This window comes from Polistes fuscatus, unplaced genomic scaffold (assembly GCF_010416935.1).
Source record: "Polistes fuscatus isolate 324 unplaced genomic scaffold, CU_Pfus_HIC Scaffold24, whole genome shotgun sequence".
NCBI lineage: Eukaryota > Metazoa > Arthropoda > Insecta > Hymenoptera > Vespidae > Polistes > Polistes fuscatus.
The window spans coordinates 2,156,625-2,179,300 of record NW_025113101.1 but is presented as its reverse complement, the minus strand read 5'-3'; the positions used below and the strand labels follow the sequence as shown (position 1 = coordinate 2,179,300).

At 33.6% G+C, this 22,676-nt stretch overlaps 1 protein-coding gene across 5 annotated transcripts in view; it reads left to right on the top strand.

Annotated features, from left to right (window-relative positions):
* Nucleotides 1-22,676, top strand: part of LOC122518274 (nephrin) — a 318,577-nt gene that overhangs the window by 285,225 nt on the left and 10,676 nt on the right. For all 5 annotated transcript variants that reach the window (XM_043637114.1, XM_043637113.1, XM_043637112.1 and 2 more), the window contains exons 4-7: nt 18,057-18,278; nt 19,584-19,763; nt 20,314-20,604; nt 21,050-21,349. In XM_043637114.1, coding sequence (XP_043493049.1) covers nt 18,057-18,278; nt 19,584-19,763; nt 20,314-20,604; nt 21,050-21,349 — 993 coding nt within the window. The remainder of the gene's footprint in view (nt 1-18,056; nt 18,279-19,583; nt 19,764-20,313; nt 20,605-21,049; nt 21,350-22,676) is intronic.

Sequence of the window (22,676 nt, the reverse complement as noted above, 5' to 3'; positions counted from 1 at the left end):
TTCTTTGACTATCTTTAAAAGAAAACCAAAAGAAAAAAAATACAAGTATGTGGTTGAGATAACAATGAGAAAAAGAGAATAAACAAATGTTTGGTGCTAACGCGAACACGAAAAAAATATACTCGAAATATCGATTATCTTTAATTAATTAATTAATTAGTTAAATTATTATTATTATTATTATTATTACTTTTATTAAATCGTAGAAATGAAGTTTCGTAAATATCATCGTACAATATTTCAGGGAAAAAAAAATAAACGTACGTAATTAGATTTCAACGATGAGAGAGAGAGAGAGAGGAAGAGATGGATGGAGAGATTACAAAAAAAGAAAAAAAAAAGGAAAAAAGGATAAAGAGGGAAATAAAAAATAATAAAAATGATTCGCAAGATGGGAGAGAAAACTATTCGACCACCAACCAAAACGTTGACGCAAGTGCTTTTAATAACGTTTTCCGAAAGGGTACATTGAAACCATAAAAAAACAATAATAATGCATAGCACCAAAGGGATACTATTTAACAAAACACAACCGACGTATGTATATATATATGTATGTGTGTATTTGTATGCGTACGTGCTTCGTCGATCTATATGATAAATGGTCGACAAAATGGAACCCATGTGGTTTTTTTCCTTTCTTCTTTCGCGTTATTCAAAAAACATGGAACGCTAACCAAACAAATAAAAGAAAAGTAAAAATCGATTTGACAAACTACGGAACGAAAAATCGAAAGTAGATCTCACGAAATGGATAAAGTTAAACGAACATAATGACGAAAGAAAGAAACTATAAAAGTATGCGTGTATTAGTATATATATATATACGTACGATTAAAGTAGTAGTATCATCGAAAACCACAGGAGTAGGTTCTGTTGTTCGTTAAAGGGCTCTGCTCTTCGAGATAAAAAGTAAAAAAACAAGAGAGAGAGAGAGAAAAGGGGTAGAAAACAGGAAGGTAAAAAAAAATAGAAGAAAGAAGAAGAGAAACGGGGTGGCTAGGGGGTGGGGGGAGGTGGAGCTAGAGAGGAAAGTGTATCGGGTATAATCGGGTTTACAGTGAAAAGAGAGATAGAAAGCAGAATCCGAGTTTATTTACCTGGCGTGTTTTACGCTCGAAATGCTTTGGCGAAAAAATAAAACGTAAATAGCAGTTTGGTTCTGTGCGACAAAGAAGAAGATAAGGGAAAATTAATAAAAGAAAAGAAAAGAAAAACGAAATAAATAAATAATTAAATGAATTAACGAATAATATAATATAACGAATAAAATAATTCGATAAATTTAGTTCGAGGAATGATGAACAATAGAATAAATGAATTTTGAAACGATTTATATCACGAATATCAACTGTAAAAACACGTAGATTATATATTACACGTTACAAATATGAGGGATTTCCTTAAATCGTAGTACTTCTTTCTTTAAACGATCAAATTTCTGACTAACGCAAAGTTAGTTTCGCTATTTGAGAGAACGAAAGCTTGCCTCGGTAATACCCGCTTATAGGAGGGGAGGAGGAGAAGGAGGAGGAGGAGGAGATGATGATGAGAAGGGTTGCCGTTGGCACTAGGAAGGAATTTACAGCCCCTTTTTCACCCTCGAAATCTTGCTTCTTCTTCGTTCTTAAACTCAGCGAGCCACATCAGTCTTTTCTGTACTCGTTCCTTATCTCTTCTACTTTTGCTAAGGTGCGAAGACCGAAAGATCGGTGTAATTATGCAGGGAGAAAGGAAAATGGCGAATAATACGAAAGAAAGAAAGAAAGAAAGAATAAAAGAAAGAATAAAAGGAAATGGAAAACTCGAGTCAAGGAAAGATTTCTCTTTCCCAACGATTTCTACGAAATTGGAATTTATTCTCGTCTCTGTATGTAGGACGTGAACCCTCCGTTAACTGGATTCGTCAAGATTTATAGGCTAATGATGATCGTTACTACCTAGGATTACGAGGTTCAACTTAATCGAACTTTCGAATTGATCGCTGCCACCTCGAAAAAGCCCGAAATTCGTGAAATCATTTTACGCCCACCATACGAATCTTCCCATAAATATGCGAATATAGATATATACGAATAGGATTCAAAAACATAGAACTGACTATAGTAAATATTCATAGAAAAATTGATCAGAAACACATATCCACATATCCGTTTTTAAACATTTATTTCGATTCCCAAAGAAAATTGGCTTGTCTTTGCTTATCGACGTATTTCGTACGTTTCAGTGACCATTTTCGAATGAGAAAGGGATGAAAAGGGATGATGAAAGAAAAGAAAAGAAAAGAAAAGAAAAGAAAAGAATAGAAAAGAAAAGAGAAGAAAGAAAACATCGAAGGAAAAGAATGGTGGTTGCGTTAGTATCGAGTCGCGTTCCTTTTTCTCAAAATCTTAAGGATATCGTTGTTTCAACAACGTATCCAAGCTTTACCGCTATTTTCCTTAGTAACCCTTTCTACTACCTTTCCCTATCAAACCTGTCGTCAACAAAGATAAGAACGAGAAAGAGAGAAGGTAAGGAAACGATTTGGAAATTTTACTGTTCAACGTTTTTTCGTAAACGTGTAAAATTACGAGCCACATCGTATCGCATCGCATCGCGTCGAATGCAATTGGCATTGCAGTTTCGAGAGAGAGAGAGAAAGAACTGCTGCCGTTCGAACGTATTTCCTCCTCCTATGCTAGTTTTCGCGAATTTACCGTGTCACACACAGGGGAACAATTTTAAAATTCGCAATCGAGTAAATCCTTTCCCCCTACCCTAACCAACCCCACCCCCTGCCTTCCCCCCTCGCACGTTTTTCACGGTATACCGATTCACGGCCGATGATATATTTAACCCCGTCTTTTTTCATCTATTTCCCGTTTTGTTTTTTCCTTTTTTTTATACTTCTATTTCTGGTTTTTACTTCTCTCTTTTTTTTTTTTTTTTTTTTTTTATCATCCGACAACGAAAATACAAGCATCGGTGGACAACACGCGTGTACATGCGTGGTGGTAGGGCATGTAAGGCAATATATACTTTGTTTTTTATATATATGCGAACACACCGACACGCGTGAACGAGCGTGTGTGCTACGAGTATATGGAAAAACATACATCTCCATACATATATATATTTGTTACGCTCGTTATAAACGAACGAAACGTCGAGGCCATTTCGCGGGGTTTAGTTGGAAAATACGGGAGGATCGCACGCAAATCGTAAACGTTTAATCGAGATTAAGAACTTGCAAACTCTACAAATAATCTCTACGTTTCTCGCCTAACTCTTCTAATTCTTCCCCCTCTTCCCCCCTCTCTCTCTATCTCTCTCTAGTTGCATAGCACTGATTTTTCTAATAAATTTCAAATATAAATGAATAAGAAAATGTGAAAAATTTAAACAACATACAACTAAATGAGAATCACGTGAGACAAGCCTAATGACCAATAAGACCAAAGAAAAAGAGAGAAAAAAGTGGGTGGGGTGGAAGAAAGGGTGATGTAAGCCGAACAAATTTATCGTAACTATGTAAAACAAATTTTCCCGGAAGTTTTATACGCCAATGTTATGCCTAGGCGTCGTTAGATTTTTCCCAGAGCTATGAAATATTTCATTGTCTATAAAAATAAACCGAGAAAATTTGGTGTACGTGCGTGGGCGTGAGAAAAATTATTTATAAAGATGCGAGGAGAAAAGAGTAACACCGCAGAACGATAAGAAGATACGACGAGGGGAAAAACCAAGCCTCGGTTAATACGCGAACGTAAAATATAAAATCTTAGAAAAATGTATAAAAAAAAAAATAAGGAAAAGAAAAAGAAACAAAAACAAGGTAAGAAAGGTACGAAAAATTTGTCTACGAAAGGTTAGAGAGAAAAAGAAGAATAAGGGAGAGGGAAGGGATAAGAAAAAAAAATATAAAAAAAAAAAGTAAAAACTCATAGCCGTGAGTAGTGACAATGCGAATTTATACGGTCGGTATGAAGCTAGTCGGACGTGTTTCAAACGTTCGTGTTAAATTCAGACAGGGAAGTCTTTCGACGGTGCAACATCCACTTTCTTTAAAAGAAAGAAACAGAGGGTGGGGTGGGGCGGGGGAGAGAGGGAGTAAAGAAAGTCAAGAGAAAGAGAAAACTGTCTCCGTGTCTCCGTGTTTCGGAGGAAGTAGATACAAAAGGCGTAAAAGAGGTGGTAGACGCAAGAAGATAGACGAGAAAAGTGAAGAATAAAATGTATATGCATGATAATGTGTGTATGTATATGTATGTGTGAGTTGGTTAGTTGTGATAGTGATGTAGGAGGTAGGGAAATTGAAAGAAGGAGTTGAGACAGGTCTCGTGAAAAAGGAAGGATCCCTCTTGTACAAGTGAGAAAAAGAACTTTGTCTAACGGTCGTTACCTACTTCGTTTGTTTTAATGCACCGCACACTAGAAAAACCTAGCTATACGGTACTGCACACAGTTTGTTAGAATAGTGGTGGTGGTGGTGCTGGTGCACTGGGTTGCAATGAAGGGTGGTGGTAGTTTGCGCTTCGGGCAAACGCTCTTTTTATTTTGTTTTTTTCAACTCGAGGACAACGATTAAATGCTCGAAGAAATTATCGAGGGTTCAACAACGAGAGAGAAATGAACAATTTATTTTTATTTTATATATATTATTTTTGTATATTAAATTATATTAATTTAATATATATATAATTATTCTTTCTTTCTCTCTCTCTTCTCTTTGTTCTTATTCTTATTCTTGTAGCTTTTCTTTCCTCTTCCTTTTTTTTTTGTCTACCTTCGAAGCTTTCTGAAAGGGTAGCACTTAAAAAAGTCGAGCACTTTTTTTCTTCTTTCATTCTTCTTTCATTCTTTGTATGCGTTCACTTACAATGTCGTTTAAAAGATCGATGAAGATGGTAGAAAAAGAATATAAGGTGGAAATGTAAAGAGAACTTTAAGGGTAGTACCTACTTACTGTTGCAAGTTCGACTTAACGCCCCCGAAGAAACGGCGAATAATTTCTAGTGTAAACATTTATCTTACCTTTCGCATAAATTCTATTTCAATTTTCTACGTAGAAATAAACCGTCGTCGGCCAGTTCGTAAGAAAGAAAGAAAGAAAGAAAGAAAGTGTCTTCCGTTTAAACGTTAAAATAAAAGAATAAGAAAAATAAACAAAAGCATAGCTATATTAAATCATAAGTTATTTTATTTTTATATTTTTATTTTTATTTTTATTTTTATTTTTATTTTATTTTATTTTATTTTATGGAATAAAAACCAATTAACACGAAATATACAAAAAGAGGTCAGGTAAAAAATAAATAAAGATAGTTACAGAACAATTGGTTGTTAAAACGAATGTGTAATAATTTTTTTTATGTTTAATTAAATAAAGTAATTCATTACAGAACAATATATATATATAGTACGTAAGAAAAGTGATCTAAAAAAAAACATATGATTGAATTAATATTAATTAGGTATGAAAGACTAAAACGTTTACAATATATTATTATATTACAGGTAAGTCCGATTTCCGTATTGAAAGAATAATAAAATGATCAATACTCGTATTCAATTAGATTTTCGACCTACATTTTTTCTGGCTTAACATTCGGCGTTAATTAAATATTTATTCGTACGAGGTTGAAACGATAAATTGCATCGTGCTACTTGAAACGTTCGTATTGTTCGATACCCCAATCTATACGGATAAAATTATTATTATATATATATATCTTAACGTAAAAAAAAGAAAAAAACAAAAAAAAGAAAAGAATTTCTAAAAAAATTTATTTCTTCTCGTTTACTAATCAATCTATATTTTTCTCTCTTAGGTAAAAAGCTAATAAAACTGACAAAGATTATTCCTGGCATAAGAAGAAGAAGAAAACTGAGAATAAGAAGATAAAGAAACACAGAGAAATTTAGTTTCGTAATGTGGAACCCATTTTTATCTTCTGCCTAAGGTTTCCTGATACAAGGAGGATAATCATAAGACATTCAATGGATCAACGCGCACAATGGATCAACGACATCAGTTTAAGAACAACGTACAACGATTTTTTAATTAAATATTATAAATTATAAGTTATTTATCTTAAAAATCAGATCTACATTAAAGAAATGTAAAAGAAACTTTCTGTACAAGATTGAAATTTATAAAATATACTACAATTAAATCAAATAATTTGTTGAATTATTTATATTACGAAAAAACCATTCCTAAACATTAAATCCAAACAGGTGAACAGAAAAAAAAGATATAGAATAATGCAACGTTAAGGTAAGTTATTTTTTAGTTACCAAACTTTAAACATAAATACGAGTTCCAAAACTAACAAATTAAGAATCGGTATCTCATTTCCAAGAATTTCGGACTTTTCCAAGAAATGACGTCATCAGAAATTCTTGGAAATGACGTCATCTGAAATTCTTGGAAATGACGTCATTTCTTGGAAATGGCCGAAATCGAGATACCTCCTCGCACATCATGTGATCCTGTTACAAAATTAAATTTTCGACAAAATTTTAAAGTTTTCTCGACAAAATTTCAAAGTTTTCTCGAAAATTGAGAATGTTAACAGGATCACATGATGTGCGAGGAGGTATCTCGATTTCGGACTTTTCCAAGAAATGACGTCATCTGAAATTCTTGGAAGTGACGTCATTTCTAGGAAAAATCTGAAATTCTTGGAAATGACGTCATTTCTTGGAAAAGTCCGAAATTCTTGGAAATGACGTCATTTCTTGGAATTTCTGAAATTCTTGGAAATGACGTCATTTCTTGGAAATGGCCGAAATCGAGATACCTCCTCGAACATTATGTGATCCTGTTAATATTCTGAATTTTCTAGAAAACTTTGAAATTTTGTCGAGAAAACTTTGAAATTTTGTCGAAAATTTAATTTTGTAACAGGATCACATGATGTGCGAGGAGGTATCTCGATTTCGGACTTTTCCAAGAAATGACGTCATCTGAAATTCTTGGAAGTGACGTCATTTCTAGGAAAAATCTGAAATTCTTGGAAATGACGTCATTTCTTGGAATTTCTGAAATTCTTGGAAATGACGTCATTTCTTGGAAATGGCCGAAATCGAGATACCTCCTCGAACATTATGTGATCCTGTTAATATTCTGAATTTTCGAGAAAACTTTGAAATTTTGTCGAGAAAACTTTGAAATTTTGTCGAAAATTTAATTTTGTAACAGGATCACATGATGTGCGAGGAGGTATCTCGATTTCGGACTTTTCCAAGAAATGACGTCATCTGAAATTCTTGGAAGTGACGTCATTTCTAGGAAAAATCTGAAATTCTTGGAAATGACGTCATTTCTCGGAATTTCTGAAATTCTTGGAAATGAGATACCGATTCTTAATTTGTTAGTTTTGGAACTCGTATTTATGTTTAAAGTTTGGTAACTAAAAAATAACTTACCTTAACGTTGCCTTATTCTATATCTTTTTTTTCTGTTCACCTGTTTGGATTTTATGTTTAGGAATGGTTTTTTCGTAATATAAATAATTCAACAAATTATTTGATTTAATTGTAGTATATTTTTTAAATTTCAATCTTGTACAGAAAGTTTCTTTTACATTTCTTTAATGTAGATCTGATTTTTAAGATAAATAACATATAATTTATAATAATTAATTAAAAAAACGTTGTACGTTGTTCTTAAACTGATGTTGTTGATCCATTGTGTGCGTTGATCCATTGAATGTTTTATGATTATCCTCCTTGTATCAGGAAACCTTAGGCAGAAGATAGAAATGGGTTCCACATTACGAAACTAAATTTCTCTGTGTTTCCTTATCTTCTTATTCTCAGTTTTCTTCTTCTTCTTATGCCAGGAATAATCTTTGTCAGTTTTATTAGCTTTTTACCTAAGAGAGAAAAATATAGAATGATTAGCAAACGAGAAGAAATAAATGCTACAAAGAGAGATAAAGATAAAAAAAAACTTCATTTAAGAAAAAGAAAAATATTAATACGAGGAAAACTCAGTTGGGAAACTCTCACGTAACAACAAGCCTTCTCTACCTCCCTCCCTTTCTCCCTTACCATTCCACTCACTTTCTTAAACATTCGTATAGGGGTAGTCGTTGCTTTCTTTTTCTTTTATTTCTTTTCACGTTGCATGACTACGCAACATTGCTGAAATAAAATATCACCGGGTACGCGTTTACGAATTCGACCGCAATCGTATTTTAATAATACATTTCAACTAACTAAAAAGGCAAGCTTTTCTTTATTTAACGAGACAAGAATAATAACGAGAGTTTAAAATAAAAATAAGGCAAGAAGAGGGGACGAGAAAATTAAGAGAAAGTCAAATAATAAACGTAAACGTTTATTTTTCTATTTCTTTTCTTTTTTCTTTTTCCTCAACATCTAATCGCATTATTTTTCCCACCCTTCATTCACTCTCGTTCGTGAAAACTTTAGCAAGTTTCGATATCATAATTTCGCGACGTAAAACTTACCGTACCTGGTATCTACCTGGCCATTTTACGATCTTTCACCTCTCTTCCTCCCCCTACCTCCATATAGTCGCGTGAAAAAAACTAATTTAAAAGGCTTTCACGTGTTCGCGTTTAAGAAATTTTCCTTTTTTTTCTTTTTTTTTTCACAATTTAGCTCTTCCATTCGTTTCAATAAATAATATAATATCGTATTTTTATTGACCATTTCGTCGATGTTTTATTTTTTTTATTTTTTCAAATTCCGCTAATATTAATTAACGATAATGTATAGTAGAAATTCATTCGGAAACGAAGAAAAATCAGAAATATAGAGGAAAAATGATTTTCGATCGAAAAACAAAGTATAAAAATTTCAGAACGCGAATTCGTTAAATCTAATGTATCGTACAGATACATATCACAGGTTCATATAAATGTTTATATGTAAAAATAAATCGATTAATACAACATATTTTCTCTCCCAACTCGTGCGATATTAACAATAAAACAAAAAAAAGAAATAACGTCACGATATTTCTATATCGAAATAAGTGAAACACCTAATCATTATTCACGACAAATTTCGTTACAACAATATCTGATAAATTTATTATAACCGAGCTATTCATTTTCCTTGTATAAAAAAACTAAATTGTTTTAGCCTGAGGGAAAAAAGGTGGATATATATATATATATAAAAACAAGAAAAGTAAAAAGGGAGAAAAAATAGTGAGAGAAAGTGAAAAGGAAGGAAGGAAGGAAGAAAGAAAGAAAGAAAAGTAGGGACACAAGGACTTACGATAAATTCGTTCCCTTGGGGAAAAAAAGCGTAGGTATAATCGAGCAAATTCAATTGAAACGAAACGATGAAACGTACGCTTTGACAAAGTAACCGCCATAAATATTCCATTAAATACGTTTAACATTTTATCCTCAATGTTTAGCAAGAAAATACCCAAAAATATATATACTCAAAATATTATCTTATTATTGATCATCCTATAATATAATACGTGTGCTACGCGTATAGCAGAGAAATTTTACCAATAAATTTCGAAATGAAATTTTATCGATTTATCCATCCAAAGAATAAACATTGTTTCTTGATACTTATACAAAAATAATAAATGACAATAAGACAATAATACTTTTTCTAATATTGCAATCTTAATGTGAAACATGCAATACACCAAACAGCATCGAAAAAAGAAATATCGTTCGTATTGTTACAACATCATCGATGGTGGTAACAACTTTGGAAAAGTAGGAAAGAGTATGGGGGGGGGATATATACGATATAGGAAAAGAAAAATTCTCAACTTTAATTCTAGTTGTTCCTTTTGTTCTATTCCCCCAACCACCCCCACCTGAACCCTTGAGACAATTTTTGTTCATTCCTCTCGAACGATTCTGTCAGATCGGTAAGATTTTCAGGCTGTTGGCAAGCCACCGATGTTGCGGTAAGTGAACGGAGATAGATGGACAAGAAAAGGGGGTGGTCTAGAGGAAAGGGGGGTGCTCGAAGAAGGAGAATCGAAGACGAACGCGCACGCGAATGCACCCGAGGGAATATCGAAAGGGATGGAAAATTTATTTCCACCCGGTAATGGGCCCCGACCAACAGCTTTCGGGCCAGTGACGAAGTATCTTCCGGGTCGCCCAAGTCCTCTTCCTCCTCCGGTTTGAAATCCCCCTAAGGATTTTCCACTGTCTGCCCGGGGTGTAATGTAATGTTAAAGGAGAGAAAAAGGGAAAAATTAGAAGATAGAAATTGGATAACCAATCCTATAAATATATTAAATAGATAGTTTTTTATATTTATTCGATTGTTTCCAATATAATTTTACGTTGATTATTTTTCTGTACTATTTTTATTATAGATTGAAATTAATTATTTCAAGGAGATCTATTTATTAAGACGCGTTAAACAAAATATTAAATAAATATATTTCTATTATATATATTAGATTTAGAATAAATATAAAATATCATATCTACGTCATCCGAAAAGAAAAATAACTACTATTATAAATAGTTGTATACTCTGGTTAAACCAAACGAAAATCTAACAAACGATAGATAATTTCTTCTTAACAAATCGTATTACGGTGTTATCCTTGGTCCATTAGAAAATCGTACAACATTTAGAGTACTTCGAAGAGAATGTATACCGTAACAGGACGAAGGGTTAAATGAATGGTCACCCTTAAGGTTTCCTTAACAAGAGAGAGAGAGAGAGAGAAAGAGAGTGTACACAAACGAGAAGGTATACCTACCTACGTACCAACCTACCAACCTACCATGCATGCATGCATGCAAAGCTATATGCACTTACTTGCGTGTGTATTGAAGTGACCACCATAGAGGATACATAGTCTATGGTGGATGGAAACAACGTCGGTGCTAAATCCGGAGATAGCAGCGAGTTTAGCCAGAATTCCCTCATCCTTCTCAACTTCGACAATTGACTTTAATCGGACCAGGAAGTGAAATAGACGAAGAGAAAGAGAATGAGAGAGAAAGAGAGAGAGAGAGAGAGAGAGAGAGAGAACGAATTACTCATGTGAATAGCAATACAATTATAGTTGAGCTTGTAACAACAAAAGCTTTCCTCTCTCTCTCTCTCTCTCTTTCTCTCATTCTCTCTCTCTCTCTAATTCTCTGTCTGTTTCTCCGTCTCTGTCTTTCCCATTCTTCGTGTGCATTGGTAGCGACGCGAAACGTGGAGAAACTTGCCTCCAAACTACTCTCCGAAAGTAACTCTCTTTTCCCTTTCTGTACCAACTAACTCTCATGTATATAGAATTGTATATGTGTGTGTGTATGTGTATAGGTATACATATGTAAGAGAGAGAGAGAGAGAGAGAAAGCGTAAAAGAGGGTGAGGGAAATGAGATTTTAGCGGGTCGTTACCACGTAGGATTGGAGTGCAAACAGAGTTATACATCAACTGACCTTGAGGTCCTTTGTATTTATTTCTCGACACATTTTTTTATTTCATTCTGGTTCTTTTTTTTTTTTTTTCTTTTGCATAATACTCGATCCCTTTATCGAATTTTTCTTCTTGTCTTTTTCAATTTGATCTTATCCAAACTGTTCCTTTTTTCTTTTTCTTTATCCTATACAAAACTTCGTTTTCGTAACTGTAACGAACTTTAATAATATTTTATATTAGAGTGAATCAAATGTTAGTGGATGTTTTCTTTTTTATTATTAATATTTTTCAAAAGTAAATTTTAGTAAAAAACACGATCCATTATGCAGTTTCGAAATAAGGTTTCAGCACAATACTGGCACGAACTTTTGCTTCGCCCTAATATTAAAGAAAAATATCGTAAATCATTGTCACGTAGAATTATGTTAAAAATCAACGATTTATGTACTACTTGCAACTCGGAGAGGTTTACGACGTAACGAGTTTCTTTTCTCGACGTCTTTGACATCGTCGTCGTCGTCGTCGTCGTTGCAAAATGCAACGTCATTCGGTTGCAATATCCACGTCGACGTTCCACAGTAGAAGCCAAAAGTCCTTTTCTCTCTCTCTCTCTCTCTCTCTTTATTTCTTTTTTTGGTAGCCAGCAAAGTTTTTTGGTCAGTCTTACCGAAGCGGAAAAGAACGTTCGTGACGTTTGCAGTTATCAAAGGACGAACGATGCATACCACCGGTCCCCAAATGCATTCCGTGCCAACACACGTTTACGAAGAATCCACCCAAATGCCATCATAAAATCAGTAAATAATTTTCAGAAACTTTCTAATTTTTTCTTTCCTTTTTCTCCCCCCCCTCTCTCTCTCTCTCATCTTTTCTCTTTCTCACTTTCCGTCTTTTTATTTTACACGCTTGTAAACATATGCAAGTACGTGCATATATTTTTTCGTAATCAACATATATTATTTGGCTTATTATCAATTATAATAATGTGCATTTAATATCACTTTCCGAGGTAGATAATTATAGGAATCGAACATTCATATAGATATTATATTGATTGGTACTCGTGTTTGGTACAAATTCCAAAGACTTTCGTATTACAGTATTAACCATCGATTCTCCTGAGCGAAGAATTTTCAAACTGATAAATGGCTCGTATCTCTAATCAGAATTAATTTTCCAAAATGTTAATAACGAATCGTTATTACAAATAGTTCAATATATATTCTATATACACGTATATATATATATTTAGTACATTACAATATGTCTCTATTCTGTCCGATCGATTAAACAAGAGCATCCATGCGCGATAGAATTATGCATGATTATACTATTATCTAATTCGTTCAACATTCAATCGAAAATAAAAAACTGACCGACAGAGTTAACTGAACTTCATGAAATTTAATCGCAAGAGATTTATGTTAAATAAAAGATTAAATCAAATATGTGTTTGTGTGTCTGTGTGTGTGTGAGATCGTGATAATAAACTATTCCATAAATCAAAATCTATTCTTACTCGTGTATTAATATTACGTAGAATCAATTAGTTGTTTATCACGTCGAAAAATCAAATAATTAATAAATGTGTCGGAGGAAAGTTGGACAGGGTAAGAATTTAGAACGTTAGTTCGATCTTATTGAACGTTTCGTTCCTTCATCGGTTATTTATAATAGTTTGTTATCGATAATCAACGTACACTGTACACTGTTCTCGAGCAAAATCATGAAACTATAATCTCTATTCAGGAAATATCAAGTTTTGACTACGTGGATAAATGAGAAAGCTCAAAGAGAATAGGCCGTGAACCGAAGGTAACTTTGTATCTGTATATACAAGATATCATTGGTTAGCCAGAAGCGTCGTACCCCTCCCCTGCCAGTGCTTTTGGTAGCTTCGCAAGCTTTTACCCAGCTTTAGACGATTCTCGAATGCTTTGATCATACGGATTGTCTTTCTCGTATACGTACATACATCTACACCACAAACATACATACGAGTATGTAATATACATATACGCACAGACGTGTTATACACACGTACACTTGTTTCTTTCTTTCATTTCGTAGACAATCGTTTAAACGTAAAGAATATATGTATATATTTTTGAAAAAAAAAAATTCGGAACATTTGTCTCATACACCTTGATAAATTTGAATTTCATTATAAAAAGTCATAACCACCGCTAACACCAGCACCAACACCGTTTATTCGGTGTTCTTGGAATAATTCTTTTGCCACGCTATAAATTTTTCTTTTTGTAACGAACCATTCGCGTGGATATACCAAAATGAGAGAGAAAGAGAAAGGTAGAAGAACGGTGGTCGCGTTTCGGCCATAATGTCGAGTAAAACATCGCAGCTATTCGCGCTATTCACGCGCAACAGGTATTATTCTCAACGTTAAACTCTTGCACAGCATCAGCAACAGTAGCAGAGGCAGAGGCAGAGGCTGCTGCTGCTGCTTCATCGCTTTCGAGCGTAAAGTTACACACGAACGCCGTAGTTCGAATCGGAAATTTTTACAGAGACCTCGAAAATGGAAACGATTTGTACGTACGTCCTACTACTACTAGTGTCACTATTACCACTACTACTATTTTTACCTATCGCGTCGATGACTACCCTCTTTCCATCTCGTATTACGAGTTTCAACGATCACGCTCGAGTCGCGTTAAATATACTAACGCTTGAAACAAACGTTCGAGCTTTACTGTTATCTGAAATATTTCAAATATCGCGTTTATATATGTTGTGCTTTGACAACATTTTCGTTAATTACGTTCAAATTTCTCTGCTTTTATCTAACAGAAATAGTTTCAAGTTTGTTGTTACAAATTCTTCAGTTAAAAATAAACGAAACAAATAATAACCAAGCATGCATTGTTATATATTATGTATTATAATATTATATATTATTATATACAATATTATAGAATATAAATATAAAAATGCCCGTTTATATAATTCTCATAATAATATATAAATATTATATATAGTAAATACTGCTTGTGTGTTTGTATGTGTATGTCATATATGAATACGTTTATGAAAAAGAGAGAAAGAGACAAAAAAAAGAAAGAATCTCTCCCTCTCTTTCTCTTTTTCTCTCTCTCTCTCTCTGGAAAATTCGCGCAAAGCATAAATAGAAGTAAATACCTATGCTTTTTTATACACGAGTCGTGCAAGTTCGCATAAGCTTTCAAAGCCACGCGTCGATTTGCATGAACACATTTTTCTTTAACGGTAGACGCATTTTAGCGAGGTGGGTGGGGTTGCACATTACACGTGCGAATACTCGCGTATATACTTATATGTGTATTTACATGTGCGTGAATTTTTCTCGCGTATATTTTTTAATAGTTTTTCAAAATCGGTCAACTGGGATCATCTGCAGCTTTATTGTAGTTTTCGATTAGCGAAAACTTCACCGTTATGGTTAATTCTATGTATATACTTAAGAAAAACAAAGATTTATATATATATAAACGAGAAGTTGCAATTTCTATAAAAGAAGAAGAGAAACTTTCGAGGAACGAAGGAAATTCGTTTAATTTTACGAGCCACCACCCCTTTACGACGTAATTTTCTTCGGGGTGATATCGATCCTATCGAACTTTGACCTCGTCAATTATTTTCTAAGTCGTTCGAGTAGATAAAAAAGACTTCATTCTGCTTCTTTTATTTTTCTTCCTCCCAACGATCTTCTTCAATTCTCATTCATGTTGAAACTGCATATACCTAATCGAATTGTTTATGGTTAAATTTCTTTTGAAAATATTAGTATATATATATATGTATAAAATAAACAGCGTAATTTGAAACAATTCTCCTGGATTAAGAATAATTCACGACTGAGAAATATTTCTTAATGAGTAAAAAGGGGGAAATTTCTTTCAACGTCATTCTGGGATAATTTGACATTTGATTTCTGAACTTTAATCCTAACCGTTCACGAGAAATCCATGGGAAAACGAAAAGGGGTTAACCGTTCGAGTACTCAGCAGAGCGAGTTCAACAATCACGAAGACATTTTCGTTTGGAATACACGTACCACCTTTCTCTATCCTACTTTCTCTCTCTCACACACACACTTGCATGTCGAAAGCAGAGAGAGAGAGAGAGAGAGAGAACTCGGACGTTAGCATCGTTATCCCTCGGTATAGCTTGCAACGGTGGTGGGTCTAGTTAATTTGGTTGACAAGAGACTAGCTCGTAGCAGCAACAGCAACAGCAACAGCAACAGCAGCAGCAGCAGAAGCAGCAAGCTTGCTTCCCCTGGATGCTGTTTGTTAGAAACCACTCCCTTTCGCCTTGCAAGCCATCTTCTCCCAAATTCACCTAACCTTGTCTACTACCTACTACTATCACCCCAAAAGATAAGTGACATTTGACTGGCGCCAAAATAAGCAATGCGACTATCCCCCAGTATTTGTTTTTTTCTCTTATTTTTCTTTTATTTTCCTCATACCCATCCCCACCCCCCATATCACCCACAACTACTTCTATCTTTTTATTTCTTCTTCTTTGACCATTGAAATGTTCATGCGTTATGTTGTTTTATTCCGTAAAACGAAAAGTAATAATACGTAAATGAAGATTATTTAATTTGTTCGTTTGTTTTATTAGTTCAAACGATTCATTGCTCTTCCTCTTTTTCTTTTTACTCGTTTTATTATATTAATATTTATTTAATCAACATTCTGTCATTTATCTCGCGTGTATTTTTATTATTTAACCAGCTTAGCGTAACGCATCAGGAAAACGTGCTATTTCGATATTATTTGCGAAAACAATATTTAACATCGTATCCGTATCGTTAATCATTTATAATACAATTTTTGTCGTCTACCCTCCACCCCCCTCCCTATCCGCTTTAAAAAGAAAGAATAATTAAATTCAATGAATTATACACTTAAAATGTAATACGTTTAAAATAAAAACAGCAACAACATCGGATACAAAGGAAAAATGAATTTTTATCCGATAAAAAATAAAATACAACGCGTATCCGCGAAAAGGTGTAGCAAAAGGTAAATATTATCCGATGGAATAATTAAAACAGACCTTATTTGATATTCAATATCGTCAGGATTAAAAGTTTATAGTTAATAATTATAAATGAAACGCAAAATAAAAAGTTATGAAGGCGCGGGAGGGGGCGAGAGGTTTAACTTCTTTGAAGCGGGAGAACATTTCTCATGAATTCGTGTCAAAGATGAAAAATTAACGCAGGAAAATCGGGTATTCTCTGTTCGAGTGACACGCAATGGACGCCTTGTGGTTAAGCGAATGGGAGGGTAAAGAGGAAATTAGGGTCAAAGGTCGCTCTTCTCTGAACTTGTTTGTGCTTGACACACAGACCGGCCGAACTCGTATATATGCATTCGCCACGTAGGTGAATGCTGGCTCCACACATACACAAGCACTCATACATAGATAGATAGATATATGCATGTAGTATAGGAGCCACACGTATGTGCAACTAAAACTACTATTACGTAGATGTCATCGAGAAGCTTGAATATTGATCGGAAAGGTCAAAGGAATTGATGCTGGGGTTCTTTAGAAGTTACGGACCAAACATTTATCAAATTGCAAATCGCTTCTAGTTAACTTTACCTACTCTTATTACCACTATTAACTGTTAACTTTTAAAGTTTCGTTTTTCGATTAGAAAGAGAAGATCATTTATATAAAATATAAATTTATCATTTATATATCTCAAATTATTTGATATATGATCGATAGTTGAATATAACATTCTTATCGATATTGTCTAATAATATTTTTTCTTAGTAATATACGATTGTTTCATAGACCAAAATATTACGTCGATATGAGAGAAGAAAAAATAGATGACAGAGAGAGAGAGAGAGAGGAGAGAGAAAAAAGATTGCCATCATTAATTCCACTTCGAATCGTTAAATCGGATTTGAACGAGTGCTTTTCTTTGAACATAGTTCATAATTCTACGTTGATCATCAATTTGGATTAAACGAGAAATACGCTTCATAGTACGCGTAATATCTAGATACATATACAGAAATGCACACATATATATATATATGTGTCTATATATACGTCATCTTTAATCTATCTAGTTTTCTACAGTAAAAAAAAAATGACAAATTATTGATAGGATTTATTGCTTCGGAAACAGAATATCCGAGATCAAAAGCTAGTCGTAAAGTACATGCGAGATAGGTGCACCGTCCGATATTGCAATAAACTATTCAAACTGTACACACATACGCGACACGGACACATACTCACATATGTGTACATACATATAAATATACACTAGCATTGAATTAAGCCAATGCTCGTTTCTCAGTCAAAATCTACGCCCCCACAGTTTACGTGCGAGTGCATTTTCAAATTCAAATCGCATTGTGTTCGACATTGCAATCGACTGCAATATCGGCTAAATCAATTATTTCGATATTTTCATTGTTTTAACAAATTTTAATAATTAAATAAGACCGTAAGGAAGATATATAAACATATACGATATCATATTTTATATATCTATTAATTCAATTATACGTGAACTGTAATCAAACTTTAGATTATTGTTCGATTAATATTTATATTAATCATTTATATCATTTTTGTATCACATGACACTTATATTTTATTTATATCTACACTATTATTATATTTATATGTTACAGCATTACCACAAAAAGTCGAGATCAGTAGTCAACCGTTCAAGAAAAACCTAGACGGCAATAGTCATTCGAGTAAAAACAAAATTGAAGTTAAAGTTGGGGAATCAACGCGTTTGGAATGCGTCGTGAGATCCGCAAAACCGGCAGCCTCGATAGTTTGGTATCGTGGAAACGTGCAAATCAAAGGTGGTGACACTAGCATCATGCCGATATCGATCGAAGGTGGTAAGTTTCTATTATTTTAATGTACAATCTAAAAAACAACTTCATCTAATTCATGATCTAATTATTATTTACATACGGAGTAGTGCGTTTGAATTTTTCAAAAGTTTCCAATTTAAATATTTGATGTTTCAACTCAGTCACTACTAACTTTGAAAATTTTAAATAACACTCCATTACCTTTTGATGTATCATCTTAAAAGGTAATACGAAACTGCGTCATCCTGACGATGATCGTCGAGAAAATAAGCAAAGGAAAAAAAAGAAATTCGAGGCAGAAATTGAAGTCGTTAAAATGTACGCGTAGTATATGCAAACGCGAAACGACGCGTATTTATGTATGTATGTATATAAATAATAATAATAATAATAATAATAATAATGCACGAAAAGCACGGTAAGCATTGATTTAAATTTAAAAGAGAGAGAGCAAGAAAAAATATGAAAAAAGGAGGCAAGGAAAATTAATTCGAAACGCATTCGTCACTTTTTCTCATTTCGCTGTACCGAAATTCGTATCGAACGAAAAATGAAAGAATCGTCAGCAGCTTAATTGAATTTTCCTTCTAGTAGCGACCGTTCGATCATCCGAAAGTATCGATTATTCCGCTCGCGCGCACCTTCGATTAAAACGAGATAACGGTGGGATATCGGGCAGGGCAATGCAATCACGGAACAAACATCGATGTATTTTAGAATTAACGCCGTTTAAAACATTCCATGCTCGTTTCTCGTAGTATGTACTACGTGCTTTGGTTAAAGGTGAACCAGACTAACCATACATATAGTATACACATACATACATACATACGTATTGTGTCCTATCGAAAGAAAGAGAGAAATCAACCCCCACCTCCCCCAAAAGAATCAACAGTCTATGTCTATGGGGTTTTTTTATACATATGGGGGACTTAAATTATCTACCGAGTATTATATATTACGTCGCAGTTATTATGTAGTGCAAGAAAATATTATATTATAATTGTTTTAAATTGACAATTAAACTACGAATACTTTTGTAACTGTATATATTACTGTATTATTTATCGTAATTATATATTCTTGGAAAATATTGTATAGAATATTATTTAGAGAATTCTTTAATGATAGAATTTCATTTTAATGATCATATTAATCAGCTAAAGTGTAAAATCAAACAAAAGGAATTAGTTAAACATAGTATACGTATTTTGATATAGGTATAGATAAGTAATTAACTAGGTAACTACTTACTCAAGAAACAAGCATACTTAAGAAAATATTAAGACAAAGCACGCTTCTTCATTCATGTCGATAATGCTTGTTCAGACAAGGAGATGCTGAAGCCTGGCGAAACTACGAAGAAACTTCTCAAATACGATACCCACGGATCTATCACTATAGTTCCCACTGCTGACGATGATGAGATGGATTATACCTGCGAAGCCAATCATCCAGCAATTCCCATTAATCGTCCGATGCGGGCTACCATCAAACTCTCCGTTTTCTGTAAGTAAAGGACCCATCGCATAACTAACATGCACGAAACGTTAATCGGAAAGATAAATTGCATAGATCGAAATTGATAACAGCGAATCAAATTTGTATTTATTTAAATATGACACAATGGGATATCGTATCTATATTATTTTTATTCACTTTTAATAATAATGTTAATGCATTTGATTAAATTGATTTCGTAACGTTAACACAGTGGTGTGCCAATTTTTTTAGATTATTTTTTAAAACTTCTATTATTATTCCTTAACTCGTTGAAATAATTTTTCATTTTCATATTACATAACTGCGAAACCTAATTACGAATATATCAAATTTCATAAAAGAAATAAGAGTAGATAATTGTTATATAAAATCAATTAATAATCTCTTTGGCTAACTCTGAAATTTGAATATATAAAAACTTGGATATATTATTTCGTTTCGAAAAAGAACGCAGATGATATCGGAATTAATTGTTAATTTTAATTTCCCAAAGGGAAATGAATTGCAAATTCAATAGGATAGATTTGGAATACAAAAATATAATGAATTTTGACAGATCCACCAGGTATACCATACATCGAGGGTTACACCGAGGGTGAAACCGTACAACGGGATCAACAAGTGGAGCTCACCTGTCGATCGCGAGGTGGAAATCCACCGGCCGAAATCGTTTGGTATAGAAATAACAAACAAGTCACGACCAAGTATCATTCGGAAGGAAGCCTATCGGAGAGTGTCCTGTCTTTCAAGGCCATGGCGCAAGATGACAAGGCACGATACAAATGCGAGGTGTCCAATATCATGAGTGTTGAACCCATGAAAGTGCACGTTGACCTAACTGTACTTTGTAAGTATAAAAGGGAAAGACATTTTATCTTGTGTCACATTAAACTATACTTTAACGATGCAAAGAATATTTTATCGCATTACCGTTATCTTAATTATCAACGTCAATTTATTTAGATCGAATTAAGGATAAAATTACTTCGAGACGAAGATTTTCATTTGACTCGACAACTTTTCCATTTTAAACATTAACTCATTCAAAATTTGATTACTATACATATATATATATAACTTAAATATTATTTTTTAAAATACATATGTCGATTTTTATAGTTACTTAATGAAATATAAGATAAATATTAAATTCCTCCTAAGTTTTGAAAATAAAGATAATGAACGAAACATCGGTAAAAATCTAGTGTCAAATAAAATAAAACAAAAAAAAAGAAAGAAACACGTTACGACAAAAGATTAGATGTAGAAGGAAAAATATTTTTTTTTTCCAGTCGTGCCAGCCAATGTGATAATCACCGGACCTACCGAAGCAAAGGCAGGTGAACAAGTTGTGATTACTTGTACAACAGAGAACTCTAACCCACCGGCGGATATAAAGTGGTCGGTTGACGGTCGGAACTTTGAGAATAGCACGTCGAAAACGGAACCAGCGTCTCAGGGTGGTTGGATCACAACTTCGAATGTGACTTTCAGTATAAATCACAAGAGTAGAAGCATCGTTGTTATCTGCCACGCGTCGAATGCTAAACTTGCTGAGAATGTGGTCGGCACACATACTATCAACGTCATCTGTGAGTATAATATACTTTATATATAGAACATATACATATGTATACCTACAGTATACGTACTGTATAACCAACCGTAATGAAATTTTCGTTCGATGAACTCGCAAACGATCAATTCGTCAACACGTTGACCTCCCCCCGAGTTATTTTTACTCGATCCGATCGTTAATCTATTATACTATTCTCTCGAAAACGTTGAACTTTCTATCGGTTGAACTCTATATCAAAAAAAAAGAAAAAAGAAAAACCGAGATATAAAGGTCCGATTTGGAAACGGAAAATTTTTTATTTAAACGTTTTTTATTTAAACGTTTTCCGATGACGTCTTTCAATTTTTCCTAATATTCTCGAAATTTGTTGTCTAAGTATACATCCAACGAACGTTAGATACATATATAACGATTCAAATCACACGTTAATATTTCTAAAAGAATATTATACGATAACTAGAAGTATATTAAATAAATCATCCTAACGATTTCTGTGTCTCTGCAACGGATACACGCTACAGTCATCGATGCAACAGAGTGCATTATCGTCCCCCTCGTAGTTTCTGATGCAAATTCCTACCTTCGGTTTGGGTAAATCAATCTTCTTGGTTAGAATGTTGGGGTAGACATGTATATAGAGAGAAACAGAGATAGAAATAGAGTAAGAGAGAGAGAGAGAGGGAGATTGGCTATCGTACTTCCTAATTCAGAATTCTGCTGTTTGAGCAAATTATTCTCGTTCCGAGACAACACCGTGTTGTCAGGTAGTATTCTCTCACTCTCTCTGTCTCTCTCTCTCCCTCTCGGCTCTGGTTGGCTAGTTGGCAAGAGCCACGCATGTCCGACCTTTCTCATTTCGTCTAACCATAACACTACTGCCAAATGTTAGGAAAGGATGATGAGGAGAAACGGCGTCGATATTCAACGAAATAATGCCATTGGCTCGCTCAAAGTATTCGAATGTTCGCTATTAAAACTTTAACTCAATGCGGCACAGAATTTCAGATAATAAAATAGTCCTAGGTTGCATAGAAATTTCATTGTTTTCAAATGTTTTATAAATGGTATCGAAAAAATATAAGAAAAAAAGAGTAATAATTTAATTACATTTTTGTAACATTTGTTTGAAGATATTAACAATTGCTTTAGGTAAATAAGACTGAGTATATTTCGTGATGGGACTAAAAATGTCCCAGCATGCATTTACGGTGCATCCAAAAAGATGTGACACTTTTAATCCCACCTTAATCCGAAGAGTTAAGGGGAGTGGGGTAATCTTTTAGTCGTATTTACATTTAATCTGAAATAAATATATAAGAAGAATTTATCTCGAATAGATA